The sequence below is a fragment of the Mastacembelus armatus genome, chromosome 17 (genome assembly GCF_900324485.2).
Source record: "Mastacembelus armatus chromosome 17, fMasArm1.2, whole genome shotgun sequence".
NCBI classification, from domain to species: domain Eukaryota; kingdom Metazoa; phylum Chordata; class Actinopteri; order Synbranchiformes; family Mastacembelidae; genus Mastacembelus; species Mastacembelus armatus.
In genome coordinates, this window is record NC_046649.1 from 17,325,785 (window position 1) to 17,346,590 (window position 20,806).

The following is a 20,806-nucleotide window of genomic DNA, read 5'->3' on the forward strand; positions in this document are numbered from 1 at the left end:
TTTTTGTGCTGATGCATTAATATGTATGTAGTATTTTACGGTTGTAGCTGTGTGAAATGGAGCTACTTTTGATATAGTCAGCTAATCTGGGCTAGTGATTTGTTCCCTGGGGGTTTGTCTCCTCCACAGGGTCACCTGATAAACCTGAGTCTTTTTGTTGGAACAAACAAAAACATACAGGCATCTGAAATATGAAAATGGATTTTCTCAAAATATGTGTTTGATTTATTAAATAATCTAGTCTGTAATGAGTTAAAACGGATTTAATAAATGTAGTGGTGTGAAAGTACAATAATAGTGGCTGGATAAATGAGTGTGACTGCTATGTTACTATTACGTCACATTACACCACTGGCATCATATTTCTATAATTTTAGTTCACATTTACATTATTCTGAGCTGTTTAACCTCTGCCGAGGTCACATGAGCAGAGCATGTGACTGACTGTCACATGACAGTGTTGTAGCCTGTCAGCTGCACAGGACAGTAGCAAGGTGAGCAATTCTCCTCCGTTACTCCTTATAAAATGGGTTATAATTTGTCAGACACGTATTTGTTGAGTCCAGGTGGACTAAGTGTTGTTGCCTGGGTGGTGATTATTTTCACATGGTGACAGAAGAGATGAGAAGATGTCTTAGCACAGCTAGCTTAGGTTAGCGTCCTCTCCCTGTTTTGCTAGCAGGCACGTAGCTAACGGTGTTACCTTGTATTTAAATATTTTAACGGTTTTATATATGTGTGTTATTTGTGTCTATAACCTTAATACAGTTTAATGTATGCACTGTGTTGCTTTATTTTTCTTCTCAGTAAGACCTATCGTGACATGTCGTGACATTGGGATAAGCTAACGTTAGCGCGTTATTAGCATGACCTGCTAACAGTTATCGGTTCAGCTGTTCGTTAGCCTGCAGGCTTGTTCTGTTTAGCCAATATGTGCTATTCCGTCATAAAAAAGCAACTTAGCAGTGGTTTGTTAATTTGCCGTGTGGAGCACAGTTATGTCTCATGTCTATTGTAAACATACAGTTTTCTTTCATTTGTTCATGATGAATAATTGCAGCGTTCTATAATACAACACGTTATTGGTATTTCATGTCCACTTGCACTGAAATAATAAAATAAAAATCAGTCACAGTAATAATGACCCAAAGTTCACAGTCAGAACAGGCAGCATCTGTTTTTGCTTTTCAATTTAAATGTGGTTTAATCTCCACTATTAAATCCACTGCTACCTTCGTCTTCTACATTGCTTTTATGTACGTGGTAGATTTTAAAACAAGTTTGCAAAATCTGACACTAGTTAATAAGTCTAATGATTAATTATTGTTATAATTTTTAGGGGTAGTGAGATGAGCGTCTCAAATCGCCCCTGGCTCTAACTATGCCAATGTTAATGCTGGTGTTTCCATCCTTGCAGTGCTGGGTTTTTATCCTGACATAAACTGTAGTGGGTAAATCACAGGATGGATATCCGCGGGGCTGTGGATGCTGCGGTCCCCACCAACATCATTGCTGCCAAGGCAGCAGAGGTGAGGGCCAACCTGGTCAACTGGCAGTCCTACTTGCAGTAAGTACAAAATACAGTAGTGTATGTTAATATCCACTCACTGGACACTTCATACTTTACACCTGACCAATATCAATATTTTGACACTGTCAGAAACTCTGAGAGTAGTAGTGTTGTACTGGACTGCAGCATATTGTAAGGAAGTTGTAAGATTTTGCCTGTCACATTTATATTATAGAGTGTAGTATGCTGGTCTAAATGTACTTCTGGTTCCTGTGCTGTGATTCACTGTCTGGAGTGATACTTCCTCTTTGAGACTGTATGTTACAATGTAGCAGATCTGACTGAAGTGATCATTTCTAAAGAAATGTTTTTACTATATCTGTCTATCTTCATTTTACAGTCCCAGATGTGTTTTGTCTTAAGTGGATGTGGTATTTTCAAATTAAGTGGCATTACTGTGCAAACTGCCCTTGCAGTTAGAACTGGGATGCTAGTAACAAGTCAATTTTCTTCTAGGAGTCAGATGATCTCGGCAGAAGACTGTGAGTTCATCAAGAAGTTTGAGGTTGCTACCTCTGAAGAGAAACAGGTCATTCTGACCAATGAAGGACATCAGGTATAGGAGTCCTTTACATGTTTTAAAAAGTGTTAAGCTAATGGATTTATCAAATCCTGTGACAGCTGTCCTTTAGATGTCTTCACAGTTTTTGTTTTTTTTTTGCCTGATTTTTAATTCTCAGTTTTCTAAACCAAATAATCAGTTAAATGAAAACAGGAACTTTATACATCAATAATAAGAATTAAAAACATACACTTCCTCATTCTTAATGTTATTTTCACTCCATACATCCAGATCCCAACATTTAAGCCTAGATGCAGTGGGACAGACAAGAACATTTGTTACTTTTATAACAACGATTATAATTCTACATCAGTTGAATTCCAAAGAATCTACTGTTTAAGGTGTTGCCTTATTGTTTTTTATGGTGGACTTTCTCGTATATATTTTTTTTCTTCCACCTAGTTGTGTGACAGTTGGTGTTAAATCACCTTAGGCCTATTGTATGCTTCATGGAACAGGCTCCATAAACAAACACGCGCACCCATGTTGTGGACCTGCACTCGCACCCGTTGAAAATTGATTTGTCGTGGTCTGCCACCATGTTAACTGTGTGCAGCTCCCTGCTGACTCATTTTTTGCCTCCTTCCAGAAACCAAGCAACTGCCATATTTAAATAAACTGGAAGAACAAGACAGCAAATGGAAACTATACACAGTGTCAGTGACATATAGACACTCTACAGGTTTTCCTTCTATCTTCTCCAGTGGCAGCCTTCCTCTGTGCTTATAGTTTAGTCAGCAATGTTGAAGATCGACGGCAGCTCCCGCACGGAAGAGAGCACAGTTGGTGCGAGTCTGTACACATTAACTGTTGTGGACAATATGCAAACATTCAAAAAGGTCACCGTCCATGCCGAGAGCTTGCAAATCATTGGTCACTCTCAAATTGATTCTTGGAAAACTGTACTTAAGGCACACTATTTTGCTGACCTGTGTTGGTCCCCAAGTTTGTTAAAAGAGGCATGGGTGATGTTTTTGTATGAGATCCTGTGATTCTCTTTTGTCTTTGTGCAGTGTGCTAAGACCTTTCTGAACCTGATGGCCCATATCTCCAAGGAGCAGACAGTTCAGTACATCCTGACTCTGATTGATGACACTCTTCAGGTAAACAGGCAGTCTCACTGTCTTAAGAAAATTTAATATGTATGTTAAGTTTTCAATTCAAAATCTCATCCAAAATTTAATTTGAACCATCACCCAGGAAAACCATCAGAGAGTCAACATCTTCTTTGACTTTGCCAAAAAGACGAAGAACACTGCCTGGTCCTACTTCCTTCCCATGCTAAATCGCCAGGACCTTTTTACTGTCCACATGGTGAGTTAAGTTTTTTTCAGTGTATAGACAAATCCAAATGTGGGATTTTAACTACTTAATGTCTGTCATGAGGGACATTGTCAGTCTATTGATTAAAAAAGGTCAACATATGTGCAGAGTGGGCTATGTGAGCTATGCAGGGGAACCAGGGAATTCAGCAGTACAGTAGTGTGTGTGCTTTTTTTTTTTTTCTTAAGTAGCTAATTAACCACAATCATTGTGCACTGATCTTATTTTCACAGAAAAAGACCATTTAATTTTTCATAGCCATGAATTTTTTACAAATGTGACTCTGTCTCTAATCATAGTAAGGTATCAATAATTCCTCACAAAGCAACCTTCCCCCCTTTCCTCAAAAGCAAGCAATTAATGTAATGATTTCTTCCTGCCACTCTTTTTCAAATAAAGGATGACCACCCGACGACAAATACGAGTCCTGTGATAGGGTGCAGACAGCTTAATTAAGAGTCAGAGCCAGATGGCATGCAGCAGGAGGGCATAACGTGACCCCAAGTCTGTGACACAGCATTTTAACTCAGTTGAACTGTCGTGCTGACTAGTGCTTTTAATTTACAGCCTCCATATTTCTACACGTTGTCTCCTGGCAAGGAGGAAATTGGAGAGCTGAATTTGTTCCAGTCTCATCAGAGGGGGCACTGAACAAGCTGTTGTTTATGACATAGTTGATGTGGCCTCAGTCAGTTTTGCACTTAGAATAGCACTGTAGATGATGTTTTTTTTTATATAGTCAGTATTTTGTTTGGGTTATTGTAAATTGCCATTTCTGTGTCCCCAGCCTTTTTTTCCCCTGGAATTTATATTGCATCAAAGACAACCTGATCATACAGTCAGCTAAAACAGGAAAACTATTAAGCTTATTAATACTATTACTGTGGTGTTCCTCAAAAAGAGCAGTGGAATGATGGCATTGCTGTAATTTTTACTGTGGGAAACAACATGCACAACAATATGAATATATGAAATATCCTTTGTCTGTTAGGCGGCGAGGATCATTGCTAAGCTGGCTGCCTGGGGCCGTGATCTGATGGAGGGAAGTGATCTCAACTACTACTTCAACTGGATCAAAAGCCAGCTCAGTTCACAGGTATATCAATGAGAATTTTGATGCAAAATATGTGTAAAGATTTCTAAGTAATTTCGATTTAAATAAGAAGGTCAAAGTGTATAGAATGTTTAGAACTACATCTGCAGTCTAATCTGTTTTGTCATTTAATGTGCCCAAGTGCTTTTATTTACTTGGGTGTGACTAACAGGCTACTGCAAGGCAGAGTAATTAGTATTAGAAGTGTAGTCATTCATAAACAAAGCTGAAGTTTATACTTATTTGACAACTGAAACTTTGTTGTAGTGGTTATGAAAGGTCCTATTTTCTGGGAGTGAACCATTGGCAGTATGCATGTGCAAATCAAATTTTGTGTATTATTGGACTGTATAGTTGCATTTTTTAAATAAATTAACTTTTGGTTTTTTTTTTTGTTTGTTTTTTTTTTTTATGATAATGTGAAGGGTTTTTAATTTCTTAGATAATGGGGCACTAGCTTCTATAAACACTGGATTCTTCTTGGAGTTTAATTTGTTTCCTTTTATCCAAAAAGTCTAATTATCTAATCAACCACAGTTATATCTAAATTTGCTCTGTTTATTTTGCCCTAATTAAAGTCCGTTGTTTTCTGTTGTTTTGGCTTACGGTAAAATCCTTGTCTGAATTATTATTTATTTAACCTGAGTTTGAGCAGGCCTTTCAGACCTTGAGATGGGTCGATGAAAGCTGCACTGTAGGTTCTGGTTTTGGCTTGTCAGATGCTTGTACCAAAGAGTGGGCTGATAAAACAGAGGGCTGCTGATTCCTAGTTTCTTTTGTGCTTCAATATTATACATTAGTTTTTCTAAAGTATTTGGAAATATTCTGGGGTTGTCTTCAAATCAGATATAGCCAGATTTGAGTAAGGCTTTACTCGATTTTGCTACTCTCTCTTTGTCTTAAACGTTGTAAATTTGCAGTATGTTCTTAAACTATTAACTCTTTCTTGAGATTGCATTTGATATCTGTTTTTCTCCGTAACAGCCAAATGATCAGTGAGCGTCTACTAAATGCATTTGTGGTCAGCACATACTGAACTCTGTGGTCCTTTGCCACTGGAACTCATTGTAAATTGGGCCGTGAACAATTTAGCACATGTTTTTTTTGTTTATCTCTCATTAGAATCTATATGGTACAGGTCCAGAAACAGGCTCAGGAGCAGGAACTATTTCCCCCAGTGAAGTGAGTATGAGTGCAGTGCATCTTTAGTCACCCTGGCACTTCTGAAAAAGAAAAAAGGCAGGATTTTTTGCAAGCTGGCGTCTGTCAGCTGTCACTGGATATTCACATCTTTTCTTTCCCCTCTTTTACTCTCCCATTTTGCTCTTGCACTCCAATATTTCATTAATACTTCGAGACTGTTGGAGACCTGAGTCTGTTAGAGCAATTTTAGGTGGATTTGTCGTTTGGGCAGCATGGTGTTTGCTATCACTGATTGGTTAAAACCAGACAAAATTGCATGACATAAGCCACTTCTCCTTAATTCTGAAAATGCATGACAAACAAAGCTTTTCTTCTACATTAGGATAACTAGAGAAAATAGGAATAGCATCTGCACAGCAGCAACATCATACCATTTATTATCTTATATTTTCTTAGGCATAATAGTATTATTTTGAGAAGTGTGCTCAGAAATATATAGAGACGAGAGCTGTCTAATTACTGATCATCATCTTTTCCTTTGCATTTTCAGCCAGGTAATCTCTACTCTTCCACTCTTCTGTCTTCACTGCTGGCTGTTGCTGGACATCTTTGCTTTTGATTGACTTCTTAACAGATTAATGCAATCAATTTTTCCTCTCAGCTTCCTTCTCCCTAATCTGAATTTACATCATTCTGCTCAGGTGTAATGGGACACTTTTCTCTGCTACTGCCCTGTATTGAACTATTTTCTGTGTGTGTGTGTGTGTGTGTGTGTGTGTGTGTGTGTGTGTGTGTGTGTGTGTGTGTGTGTGTGTGTGTGTGTGTGTGTGTGTGTGTGTGTGTGTGTGTGTGTGTGTGTGTGTGTGTGTGTGTGCGTGCGTGCGTGTGTGTGTGCGTGCGTGCGTGCGTGCGTGCGTGCGTGTGCGTGGCGTGTGTGCGTGCGTGCGTGCGTGCGTGCGTGCGTGCGTGCGCGCTAGACTGCATGTGCAATGCCTCAGGTTTGATAGGTGACTGTAATGCTAGTTTTGGAATGGTCTTTTTCTCTGTGCTGTCTCTGCTTGTAAACTACTCCATTTTCCTGAATTGCACTAATTATTCTTGACCTTCTAACATTTTGTTTGTTTTCCTGATTACACAGCTGAGTGCCATGCTTCTGTTTGGGTAAATGTTTGCCTCTGTCCTTTGCAGAGCTCTCAATATGTCCAGTGTGTGGCTGGCTGCCTTCAGCTGATGCTGAGGGTCAATGAATATAGATTTGCCTGGGTGGAGGCAGATGGAGTCAACTGGTAAGTAAAGACTCCTATATATAAACATGGTTACTTTACCCTTGCAGACTGAAAAAAAAACAAAAACATAAAAACATCCTAAATTGTTGTTCAAACAGGTCAATGATGACAATTGTTTGATCTGAGTTGTATCCTTATTCATGCTTGTGTCAAATAAGAATGGTATTTACAATGTGTTAGGCTGAAAAATTCATAAATATGAGCACAAATGAATGATGCTTATATAGGACACTTCACACATCATTTATATAACATCAGGGCCACAGGTAAAGTTTGGTAGTAGAAATAGTATTCAGGTCTTTTACTGATGTAAAAGCATCATGACTAGTAAATACCGTACAAGGTACAGATATACATATATATATATATATATATATATAGATAGATAGATAGGTAGGTAGATAGATAGATAGATAGATATAGATATAGATAGATATATACCTGTCACTGTTGTTGTATTAGTATACTGAAGAATACAATTAAAAATTTCAAGTCATGCTTAATTATAGTGCATGTATAGTAGTACTGTACAGTAGTAGTAAAAAGTGCAACTTTAGCATTTGACATTTAGTGGAATAGAAGTATAAGCAGTCTTTCAAAAACACATTAAAGTACTCAAGTACATAGTTTCAGTGTCACTTGTCACTAAAACCATCCAGAGAGCGAAAAAGAAGCCAGTAAGAAGAGAACCACTGTGTTGAATCTGTCGCTGCTGTCGTTTTAAAAAGCCGAAAGCTGATAGAAGAAAATACACCTTTCACCTGTTTGTGCCACCTTCATGAAGATGTTTCTGTATGTTACATATTCTTGGTATACTTGGAAATATTTTGCCACTGCTAGAAAAATCAACCATCAAATTGACCTAACAATTCATTTAGAAAATACCCCAGTGGATGTGAAACATAGTTATTTTTTTTCCTATCTGATGATCAATAAACAAAATTGACATAATTGATTATAGTCATGCTGTGTATATCTGGGCAATACATTTCAATGTTGAAAATTTACTTTAGATGAAGCAGTGTGAGACACTGAGGGGGGGGGAAGAAAAATCATATACAAGACTAAAATCTATCCCACCCAATTCCTGATCTTGGTAGTCAGAATGGTTTGTGGTAAAAATAATAATGGTCAAAACAGTCTTTGACCTTGTCCCCTTCCTTTCTCTTGCTTCATTTGGGTCAGATCATTATTGAACATCTATGAGATTTACATCTCTTGCAGCTATTTCTGAAAGGGTATGACTCGCTCTCTAGCCAGTCATTAGTTCTATGTTCTGTATTTTGAACAACTCTACCATTATCTAAAGATTTCATTCTCAGCCATCATCAGAGATAATGGATTAGCAGCATGTGGGCACACAGTTGTGAAAGCTCCTCTATTAGCAAGCAGGTAGTAGATATAGATGCAGGCCCTCTTCCCAGCACTTTGCTTTTTACATTCTGGGTTTCTGTTATTTATATTATTTTTTTCTGTTTAAGCATCACAGCAGTGCTGAGCAACAAGTGTGGCTTCCAGCTCCAGTATCAGATGATCTTCTGTATTTGGCTTCTGGCCTTCAGTCCTCAGCTCTGTGAGCAGCTGAGACGCTACAACATAGTACCAGCCCTGTCCGACATCCTCCAGGAGTCTGTCAAGGAGAAGGTCACTCGAATTATTCTTGCTGCCTTCAGGGTATGTGGAAAATTCCTCACTCATTACGTGTGTCTCTGAATTTTCACTAAAAATATTTTGACCACACTTATTGCCACATATTGTTTAAAACAGCAGTTCCCAAGGTGGGCTGAAAGGTTTATTTCCTTTCTTATTTTTATTTTAAATTGCTAGTAACCTTTATACCACATAACAAATAAAAGTGACATCAATTATACTTTATACCCATTCAACTCAGAACTTTTCCATGCCTCCACAATTGCTGGTCCTAAGCCTGGATGAAAAAGGAGGAGGGTGGGGTATTAGGAAAGCAACCTGACCCCATAGAAATCCCAATGCTAGAGAAACAATGAGCAACCCCTAGTCACACAGAAATTAAAGCTACAGTATGTAATTTTTTCTATGCAGAGTGGTTTGTCGAATCTCATACTAGTGTAATTAAGGGCACAGGAAAGAGTGCCATGTAAAGGTACTCACTATGAATGGGTGCTGTGATTTGATAAAGTTTGGGATCATAGCATAGAGTTATCTTATATTTTAAAAACTGCTTGCAAAAGTTTGCATGTCCTAATTTAGTGCCAGCACTTCTAAACTCATTAGAATTTTGCACTGCACTCTGAACATTTACATTAATTAGGCTCTATACGTTACCACAACAAGTGCAAACTGAAATGACAACTCTTAAACAACAGATGAGGCAGCCTATAAAACTAGGACCATAAAAGATAAATACCTTTTGTGATTACACTGCCTTTTCAGCTCCTTGTTGTGCTTGCTCAAAAGATCTGTTGAATATTTAATGTTGTCCTAAGAGCTGCGTTCTAAAGTTGCTTTGTTGTTTTGTGTTTGTGCCAGATAATGAATTCCCCATACTGTGCCCTAACAAAATTAAATTAATGATCCTATTTATCTCCCATTGCTGAGGTGCTGTTTAACTAGGGGAAGTTAGGGAGTCTAACAGGGCACCAACAGAAGTCTGGAACATCTGGGAAATGCTTTGAAAACAATGTAATGACTTATAGGTTTCTGGCAAGTCTTCTGTGTATTGTGTTTGGAAGAGTGTAGAAATTACTGCTTAGTCCCAAATAAATACGCATTTTATGTACATAAACACTGCTCTTTCAATTAATATATGTTATACTTACAGAAGGTTCTATAATACCCTCTGCTACTGCACAATCCATTTGTCTAGTTAACATCTTGTGTTATCTGGCCACCCGAGCACACATTATGTTAAATCCCCAAAATATCCTCAGTCACCTAATTGTTGCCTAGAAGAAATATGGATTTTTTTTGAATATGGAATCAATCAAAAGCTTCACTGATATTCTGTTTTTTTGTCCAACCCGGCAAATTCGCACAGACTCCGTAACCTTACCCTGAGCACAATGGTGTAGTAAATGTCATTGATTGCATGATTGAAACATGAGATCATACACCAGTGGAGTAAGGTTAGGTGATATTCAAAGCCAACTTTAAGGGAGACATTTATGGCTTCTTGTACTTTTCCTTTCAGTCATTCAAACTTGAATAATTTTGTGATTTGTGATCTTTATTTTCTAGCATATATTTTGCTGAAAAAACTCATTTGAGACTAAATTTTAGAAAATATGTTGTATAACATTTGCCTCTATATATGTGTTCCCTTTTGAATTCCTTCCCAAAGCTGTTATCACCCCCTCTCCTGCAGGCAGAGCTGTCACATTAAGTATTTGTGAATGCACCCATAAAAGAAAGGAGCTTGATTTTTATTTGGCCAGATTAAAAGCAATGGTGGGCAGTCAGAGAAGACCCTGGAAATGTCTTGACATTAAAAGTGTGTTCCCTAATGTAATTTAACTTAACTTACAGTGTGTGTTTGATGTGCAGTAAGGGGAGACATAAAAACACTGTCTGTCACTCACTAACAAATAGAGAATTGTTTTCTCCAAGTAGAAATTAATAATACTTGTAGCAGAAATTCTATTTTTGCAAAATTATTTCATGTTCCATTAGTCTCCAGAAATCATCAAATTTTAATCTTTTAGGCTTAAGGTTTCAATGGCAACTAGTAGTTAAACATTTTTTTGTGACATGTCCAATTTGCTCTGTTTGTAACTAGTGTTGTAAACACATCCCAGTTTCTTGTTAGAAAAAAAAAATCAGATATTTGTATCTAGCTGCAGTGTTGACTTAGAAAGAGTAGGGAGTGTGTTTCCTCTGGCTCAGTCCTGCTACAGAAGCCATTTTTCCTTTAATGCCCTCTAAATTTTAGCCACCAGAATTTTCTGTCAATTATAGGCTGGCACAGAGTTTTTGAAGCTCTATCTAGAGATCTTGCTTCAAAAACAGCTTATACAAGATCTGAACATTGTGTTCTTGATGCAGTGCAGCTCTGCATTCATCCCCTTCACACCACACTCACAGCACCTGAGAGTGCGTCCTTGTTTAAGAGGTGTAGGCTTTAATGAAATGGAACATCTGCCTTGGAGGAAGTTCATGACTTTAGGAGATGGTGAAATGAATGAAGCTCTCTATCACAAAATATTTGATTGTTTCGTATTTTGATGCAGACCATTCTCATATATTGCTTTTGATTAATTCGCTGTTAGAGTATAAATTGCCTGAAAATTTCACTCATGGTTTCATATTTTTTTGGATTGTCAGGGCGAGAGTCCAAACCCACACCAAGATTTATAATTTACAATAATAAAAAACAAATCCTTCCTTTACACATGTTGTAAACAGCTGTAAAAGTTGTTTTGGTGTTATAAATGATATGTTCTTTCACATTATTCTCATTTCTCAAATGAGTTGCACACACAGTGAAGTAATTAATATAAAGCATCTGTCCTTCACACAGTTGTTCTCTTTGACAGAATCTTCTGGAGAAGTCTGCAGAGCGAGAGACTCGTCAGGAGTACGCTTTGGCCATGATTCAGTGCAAGGTGCTGAAGCAGCTTGAGAATCTCGAGCAGCAGAAGTACGATGATGAGGACATTACTGAGGACATCAAGTTCCTGCTGGAAAGGCTGGGAGAGAGTGTGCAGGACCTCAGGTATTCATTCCTGGAAAAACATGAACAGTTTTATTGTCCTAAGCAGTTCTGCTAAAGAGCACATATATTTTATAAAAATTAATTCCTGAAGCACTATTTCAAAGAATGAGAAATTATGGTGCTGTGCCCTGAAGACATATTTCTGATAACTTTGACTGGTGCATTGATCACAGATATGTGTGATTGATCTAGATTTTCTCTGTACTTGAGATGTTTTTAACTTGACTATATGCTGTGCCCATCAGATGGTTTGAGATGGACAAATAGCTGGTACTTGCAGTGTCCTCTTTATTTTGTAGAAAGAACCTTTTCATTTCACAATTTTTTTTACAGCTCATTTGATGAGTACAGTTCTGAACTCAAATCGGGCCGTCTTGAATGGAGTCCTGTGCACAAGTCTGAGAAGTTCTGGCGTGAGAATGCTGTCCGCCTGAATGAGAAGAACTATGAGCTCCTCAAGTAAGAAGAAACATACTGTAGTTAGACATTTTATTTTCACCATGGCCACTGAAAACTTTTTTTTTTCTTACCTTGACATTCAGTCACAGTCAGTTTACGTTTTTAGTCAGCATTGGGTCAAAATTGTTTTCTTTGTTGTGTTGTGATGACATTTCAATCAGTCTCAGATGTGCTTTGCCTTCAGGCTAATATTAGCATGCTTATGCTTTAAATTAAGATGGGGAACATGTTAGCATGCTGGTATTAGCTTTCAGCTCTAAACACTTGTCTATATATCCAACTGTGGCCTTACAGAGGTGCTAGTACAGCAAAACTCTTTCCTAAATTTACATTCAAATTTCTAATAAATTTCAGTGTCATGTCTTCATTTGCCATTTTATCAGAAAAGCAGAACACTATCAAGAAGGTAGGACTTATTCCAAGACTTAAAAACTCTCAACATTGTTTTTTTTTCCTTGTGTTTCTGTGTGTCCAATTTAAGGACTGAGATCACAAGAGATAAAAACATCAATATGTATGGCCAATATGTCATTCTTTAGTATTCCAGTCACACACTGTTAGGCCTGTTGGTATTCAGTAAAAATCTACCCAATCTCCCCATCTCATTGTCTAATTACTGTCCTCCCTCTGTAATCAGCTCGGACATCATCTCAGGTTAAATTATTCTCCTTTTTTATTTTTTACTTTTGCCTAACCATACCCAAAGTTAGAGGTTCAACGTCAGACAAATGTTGAACCTCAAGGTTTCACTTTTTTCAGGGCATGCCTTATGTCCTTGGTTTTTCTTTCATTTTGTATAAACTGATAACCTTGGCTTTCTGAGAGAGAAACTTTGTTTCTACATGCACCACTTCTTTAGGGAAAACAATTATCTCAGTTGATCTATTTTTTTATGAACATGAACATTTCTCAGAAAAGTCTTTGCCTAGAAACATTTGAGAAACATTTGAGCTGAGTGAATAAGGTATTATGGGACCTCGTGATGCAGACAGACGTCACTGTTTGAATCTCCTTTTGTCTGCCTTTCTTCAACAGGATCTTGACGAGGCTGTTGGAGGTGTCTGATGATCCTCAAGTTATAGCAGTGGCAGCTCATGACATCGGAGAGTACGTGCGGCACTATCCACGTGGCAAAAGGTGAGACATTTTTACCTTTTAGATGAATAGATGGAATATACTGTCTGCACCAAATTTCATTTCATTTGATTTCTTGTTTTGTTTTGTTTTGTTTTTTTTATTAGAAATACTCCTCAAAACACACATAGGGATTTTAAGTTCATATTTGCAGTTCCCCTACAGCTTGTTTCAGTAAGGGTGCACGATTTGTCCCTTTTTGTTCCCCGGAAACAGTTGATAAGAAAGTAATTCCCAGGGAACAAAAAGGTACAGCGTGTCTTAAATACACCACAACCAAAGAAGGTACTGACCCGCAATAGCTTGATTGGATAACAGAAGCTTTTCAGAAGGTGAGTTTTTTCCCAGAAGGAAAGTTGGGCAGTATTTCCCTCATTTTTACAGCACAATGATGTTCTAAGTGGAAACATTCAGGGTCAGCATGGGGAACAGAAGTGACAATGACAAAGACCTATTCTCATGTACAAAAACCAACCTCAATAGTGATTCGCAACAAACTTGAAAAATCTGGAACTATTCCTTTAGGTTGGTTTAGTGTTGAGCCTTAGTGTGCAGCTAGCTGTTTTGTTTTGTTTTTTTTATATATTGTAGCTATTTGATCAGCAATAATTAGATTTTCTACCAGAAAATTAAATCATGTGAAACGAACAAATAGGCAAACTCGAGTCTTTTGATCTAGACCTGAATTAATCTTTTGACCAATGACTGACCAATGTTTCCCCATTCCTCTGAGGCTGCCCGTTGTTATCTGGAGACCTCCTTATCCTCTCCATATATTGTTTAAACCACCCTAAGCTTTGGTTACCCTAAGGACACTGTGTTACTGGCACTCTCCTAATGGATTTTCTTGTCTCCTAAATCAATGCTGTTATCCAGTAGTCACAGTTTCAGGGTTGATGTGCCCCATTTCTAGCCTTAAGCTGGTAATTAATTCCCACTAAAATTGGTTTACCCAGTGTCAATACATAACAATACCAATGCAGAGTTCCTGCATTTTTTCCTACGTTTCTTTTCTCTGGTCATATAACTTACTATAGTATCATATTCATTATACAGGTTTCTTTTCCTTTTCAAACCATTACTCCTTTTTTTAAATGCCAATGACTGGATTTCACCAGGACCACTGAATAACCCCAAAAATGAAAATAGTACTTTTTTTTTTTCTTTGTGGATAAAGGCTGCCTTCCATTAATCCTTTTCATTCCTTCCATTTCAGGGTGATTGAGCAGCTGGGTGGAAAACAGCTGGTGATGAATCATATGCACCATGAGGACCAGCTCGTCCGTTACAACGCCCTTTTGGCTGTGCAGAAGCTCATGGTCCACAACTGGTAGGAACACATTTATTAATGTTTTTTGTTCATAAACATCTCATCACCCACAGGAACTAGCCCTTAAATTTTCAGTGGAGCCAGACTTTCTGAAATGGAAATAACAATCCCCTACATTTAAATACTGACGATTAAAGGGTCTTTACACCCACACATATTGTCATTTATTTTTTGCTGATTAGAGGTCTGTTTAGGTTGAAGTTGGGTGGTGACATGCTGGGAAATGCGTGAGGTCTGTGGGCTTGATGTTCTGGTAAGAATAATAATGGCGTGACAGAGCTAGCAGGAGATTCACTGTGACGTGAATTAAATGCATTCTCTGCTCATTGTAACAAGGTCTAATCAGCCAAAATAAGTGGAATCGCCTGTGGGTGGACCATGGCAAGGCCTTTAAAGTTGATCTGAAATACTTAAATATAGGTCTATTACATTAGTGTTCAAAAGTTAATGTATTTGAAGCTGCATTTAATGATTTTCCAAATGTAAAAATGCAGAAAAATGTAGAAGGCAGGCTGTTGTTGCTTACTGGTATATTTTTATGATTGTTTATCTTGTTCAGTTGTTTTGTCAGTGTGGCCACAGTTTAAAGATTGTGCCCTTATGCACTTGTGAAATGGCAGGTAAGTGAATGGATGCTAATTTGTTATCTACAATAGTAATTGAGTATTTTTTTCTGATTGATCTTTTTAAAATATTTTTCTCTTTTACTTTTAAATGTTTAAATTTTCAAAACACCAAAAGTGTTTTCAGATTTATAGATTTGGGCATCAACTTGCACGTATCTTTTATTAGTCAACAATTATCATCCCATAACAACTCAAGGCTGGCATACTGGTATCAGGGTAACAATCAGCAAATAACTAGAGTAACTGGAAATGTCCGTGAAGCAATGCAAATATCCAACAAGCTAAAGATGTGTTTGTGGTCATTTAGAAACTGTGTCTGTGTGTTGTTCATTTCTTCAACTTCAAATATCAACTGGGATACTTGCCTTGGTCTTGGTATCTGCCTTGAAAACCCTATGTTTAGAGCTCTCGCTATATATGCTCTATTTTGCCGAAGCACCACTCCTGGTTTTCTCTTGATCCAAACACTCAACTCACACATCATCTCTTGTGTGTGATTTTTGTGTACTGGATTGCTTGGAAACACTAAAAATCAACAAGCAACAAGTGAAAATGTATTTGTTTTGCTGCTGCTATCTAAAACACACTCGGCTCCCTGAGTGACTCTGGATGGAGGTATTGTGTTTAATATCAGTGTAGTGCTGTTTTCCCATCTAAGTGATCTTAATGTTCCATGTAAACTGTATGTTCACTGAAGTGTGGGCAGAAGTTTATTTATTCACTGTAGCACAAAGGGTTTTTAGTCTTATTTGTCTAACAAGGGAAACAAAGAAACACATTCTCATTAACAGATATCCCACTCAACCTGAATACTGTACCTATGAGATTTAAAGCAGATCTTTTTTTCATCTTTAAGAACATCTTGTCAGTTTAGTTATAGGATTTATACATTTTGAGAAGGTTGTTAAAACCCAGAGATACTTTGTGATTTAGGTACCCACTTAGAAAATGTATGTAGTATTTGCACATAGATTAAAACCAAGAAATTGGATGTTATATTGTTCATTTTCTGTGGTGAAAAGATGATAAAGAACAGTAGTGTTATTTAAAAATGGCAATAAATTAAAATTAAGATAATAAATTATACTAAAATAAAAGTATGTAGGTAAGATGAGACAAACATGAGGGTTGCATACGAAGATCTCACCACAAACTAAAAGAAAATAAGGGATTAAACTTTCATAAATTCTGTTGGAAACAAAATTGAGCACATCTTCATATTTAAGACAAATTTGAAAGGGAATGGGAATAGATATTTATATAGATATAGAATAGATATTTCATCTCACATAGCTAGATTTTTTTTTTAAAGCCTTGCACCCAGATCCCTTCTGAAGACATTCATCTATTCTTTTTTTTTCCTTCTGCTGCTGAACAGTCTTCCTCACTCACACCTTCTCCTGTAATGAACTTCTCAGCTAACCACATGCTGTACTTAAGCTGCAGCAGCACAGCAATTCATTTGTTACTGTGTTGAAAGAATATAGACAGTTTGAAAGGCAATGAAGAACATATTTGAGCACAGCTGTTCTCATCAGTTCTCAGTCTTTTCCACTAGTTTGCTTACTTTGAGAGGACCAGTAAGGAGATTTAAGGCTTGAGATTGTTTCAACACACTGATTTATATGCTGCCTACCACCACCACTTTCATTTAAAGAGAAATGTGTGAATGCTACTGCAGAATGGAAAATACTGAGCTTGGTGCTATTTATTTATTTATTTATTTGTGTATTTTTGGAGAAGTTTCGCAGCAGTCTCATTTACTCACCACACCTACTGTCACCTTGAGTGGGTTGCTTTGTTTTTTTCCCATGAGACGATCTTCTCATTCAACTTACTGAAGGCTGTTGCTGTCATGACAACGGCATAGATGAATGTGTGAACTCAGAAACTGCTGTTATTTATCCTTGTGCCCTTTGGTCTTCTTTGAAAAGTCATTTTCTTTAATGTCATTCCAGATCTTGAATAAGTTGTGAATGAATGTAGTATTTGTCACCCAGCCCAATATTGATTGATTGCTGTTTAAGCCCATAACTTATTGATTGACATTCTACCCTTGTGCTGTGCTGGCCTCAGAGTCTGGACTGAACCATAGTCCTCTCTACTGAAGTCTGTAGTTTTTATGATATGTTATTAGATTGCATTTCATACACTAGCCTGGCTTTTAGGGGCAGCAAAATCCCCAAATGTCCTTCCAAGAGCAAGAATATGAACCCTTTTAAAAACCTAGAGGGAGGCAGTGGAAAAAAGAGAGTGGGAAGTTGACCTTGGTAAGAATTTGAAGTGACCAAATGATCTTTAATTCATTCCTCTCTCCAGTCCACATTTTACTAAAACCGACAGTACAATTGATTGCTGTTGATCGATGTTGATTACAAAAAGCTATGTAATTATAATGCAATACTGTTCAGGTCTTTTTAAGGCAATAATATCTAATCTACTTAGTCCAATAAAAAAGCTGTTCTTTTCACTTTGTGAAATCCTAAATCCTAATGAATTTGCTGGTCCAGTTGTTTCATCTTATTCTATCTAATGCTCACTTAAGTAGACAAATACCAAAGAAACTAAGTTCATGTGAAAGAAAAGGCTGAATATCCAGAGAATGTCAGCAGAGTTGATTAAGGATATAACATTTGGTCAGGAGCCAAATTCCCACTGAGAAATAATCAGTTTTAATATTAAGGCCACCACTGTAACAACATCAAACAAATGTGACAATTGCCACATTAGAAGTGATTAAAAACATCCGCAGGATGCAGATTTCAGAAGGCTCTGGTCTGCAGTCATCAAATCCACACAGGCAGAGGCTGTGGCAAACAAACATCTGTTTGAGATTTTTAAATGTAAGGAATCAAACTACTGTAGGCTATGTGTGCACTGATATTGGCACCTGTGTGCTTTTGTGGTTGTGTAATCATCTAAAAATAAAGACATGAGTTTACTCCAGAATGGTTTGAATGTGCCAGTAACTGATTGTGGATTCTTTTTTATCAAAAGGCACCAACTGCTGCCAGACGTAAACAATATAATGGTCATGATTTACTTTGCCATGTAGTGGTTGCAATGTGTTATAGGACTCATTGTTATTGGCTGAACCTTTGCTTGTATTTGTATTTCACTTTGAACCAAATCATCTGCCAGATGAATGTGATATAATTTAATGTTATTGCAGACAAAAACAAGAAAATGGACTGTGCGAGCTGCATTTTAACAGACTGCACTTCCTATGTGTTGTATTGCTTTCAGTGATGTGATAGATAAAAATTGCACTTTTTTTAAAATAATGTTTTCTTCTGAAATGACGAAGAAAAATATTAGATGTATTGGAAACTAGACTGTTGGTGTGTAGGTATGATTCTGCACTGAAAGTTTGAACATTTTTCATTCAGTAAAATGCTTAGTTACTTCCTTTCTTTAACCTGACTGAAGTGTTACTAATACCAATCTGCATGCACCTCCAGGACTCACTTTTGTTGTGTAGCTATTCATTTTATACAGTAGCTGCAGATATGTACATCACAAAGCACCTTCACTTCAGGACACTAACTTCCTGACTCTGGCTCACGTGTCCAATTATTGCCATCTGCTTTTATTAACTCTGGCAGTACTCTGAATCAACATATAGCTTCTATTTGCAGAGCAGATAAAGGTTATCACTGCATGTGGAGATTTCTGATGTTGAAGGATGTTAAAAGCTGAAATTTTCCACAACACTGTAAGTACTTGACAGAAAAAGGGGACCGTGATCTAAAGATCAGAGGCTTAAAACCACTTGTTTGATACTGTGTTTAAATTAACCTAGAGCTGCTATAAAAGGATCTTTTTTCTCAGGGGATCGGTTTTGTTTTCTACCAGAAAATAAAAACTTGAATCTGTTTTTATTTAACAGTATGGTGATCAGACGTTTGTACACTGAAACACATATTTCAGGGAAATACTTGACTTCATCTAAATAGTGAAAGGAGTTAGCAAAAAGATGAGTAATAATAATATAGTAATATAGTGCAGGCATAAATGCTTTAATTGGAGAGGAGCAATGTGTGGTGTTTTAAGGGGGGGAGAGAAAGTTCCTATGAATCACAGATATTTTGCTTCCTTTTTTCACTCCTGTATTTTTTTTTTGCTCATCGGTAGAAAAGTACCTGATGCCTCACGTGTGTCAGTCCTTAGTCATCTGAGTTCAGTTTTTCTTCATTTCCACCACCATTTGCCAACATCTTCCATTTTTAGGTTTTGGAGAGCCATTTGATATTTCTTGCAGCAATAGGCTGAATGCCATGATAACATCTGAAAATATTACTGAAAGAACAAATCCTGAAGAGGTGTGACCTTTGAAAAATAATGGCATATTGTGCTTCAATGCTTGTCTGGGTCAAAGTAACCAGGACAATTATTTTGAAGATGAGAAACTCACTAAAAATTCACCCTGATATTATAATATGGTGGAAAACCCAGTTGCACCAGTTGGAATTGCACTTATTGGATTTCTTGCAAAGAGTTGGATGAGATGACAGCACTTGATGTCTTATGGTAAATATGAAGCTAAACTTGGGCAGCAGGAGCTTAGCTTAGCATATGGACTGGAAATGGAGAAACAGCTAGGCGTGCTTTGTCTTGTTGACATGGGTAAGTTGCTAGAAAATCATTGCCCATTCTGGGCTGCTTGCTATGAAGATTTAAAAGGCCCATTCTAGGATTAAAGTAATGCAATTGATCATTTCTGGTGATTACACACTAATGACAGCATATAACTGAGGGCTGTATTCAATTTCTGATAATAAATCACTCTAAATATTATATATTGTAACTTAAAGGTCATTTTGTGAATGTTGGGACTATAAATTGTAATCTGTTGCTTTCCTTCACAGGGAGTACCTAGGAAGACAACTGCAGTCCAGTGATCAGCAGCAAGCACCAGCTGTGGCAGCTCGAAGCTAAACTGTTCCAGTGCATGTGAGATTGTGCATTACTGTGTGGATGAATGTGGTGTATATGTACAATGGTCTTTGCCATTTTAACAATCAACTGTTGATTTTGTGCAATGACTAGAAAATCAAACGGTGTGGTTTCGTCCTCCATCAACACCCCTCTCTGTTTCTTGAGTTGATTGTTGTGCTTTGTGTTGTGCCCTTTCAGCAGTGATGCGTAAGTTTTGTGCAAGTTATTTAAGTCTTACCTGTAAAAATCGTATGCATTCCAATAAAGAGGCTTATCTATGGTGTTCCTGTGTCATGTCTGCATTTCCTGCCCAGGATTTGGTCGTTGCTGAGGATAACGAGGGCTGAAGAACAAGGAGATTTACTGAGATTGATAAGATTATTGAGTTTCCTTATCACAACATATTTGATTGTCTCCTAAGTAGCGACAGCAGCACATGTCAAGAGAGGCTTAGGAACATAGTTTTTTTTTCCCGGTCACGTTTGATCTCATCTGCCTTCAGGCTGACATTGCAGGTAACCTTCAGAAAAAAAATCTCTTTATCCTTCAAACTGTTCTTGTAATATGACTCAAAAAAAGCTTGTGAAACTACAGTTAACAAATTTAGGCATAATAATTTCAAGGCTGCAAAAGTGAAGTTAATGCTGTTTAT

At 37.4% G+C, this 20,806-nt stretch overlaps 1 protein-coding gene across 1 annotated transcript; it reads left to right on the forward strand.

Annotated features, from left to right (window-relative positions):
• Positions 1 to 439: 439 nt before the first annotated feature.
• atp6v1h (ATPase H+ transporting V1 subunit H) lies at positions 440 to 20,437 on the forward strand. Its single transcript, XM_026313553.1, has 14 exons — positions 440 to 494; positions 1,418 to 1,567; positions 2,027 to 2,126; positions 3,146 to 3,235; positions 3,333 to 3,446; positions 4,447 to 4,551; positions 5,671 to 5,730; positions 6,880 to 6,977; positions 8,459 to 8,651; positions 11,489 to 11,667; positions 12,001 to 12,126; positions 13,162 to 13,263; positions 14,477 to 14,590; positions 20,085 to 20,437. Exons 2-14 carry the CDS (start codon positions 1,464 to 1,466, stop codon positions 20,152 to 20,154), a joined length of 1,455 nt encoding a protein of 484 aa, XP_026169338.1. The 5' UTR covers positions 440 to 494; positions 1,418 to 1,463; the 3' UTR covers positions 20,155 to 20,437.
• The last annotated feature ends 369 nt before the right edge of the window (positions 20,438 to 20,806 follow it).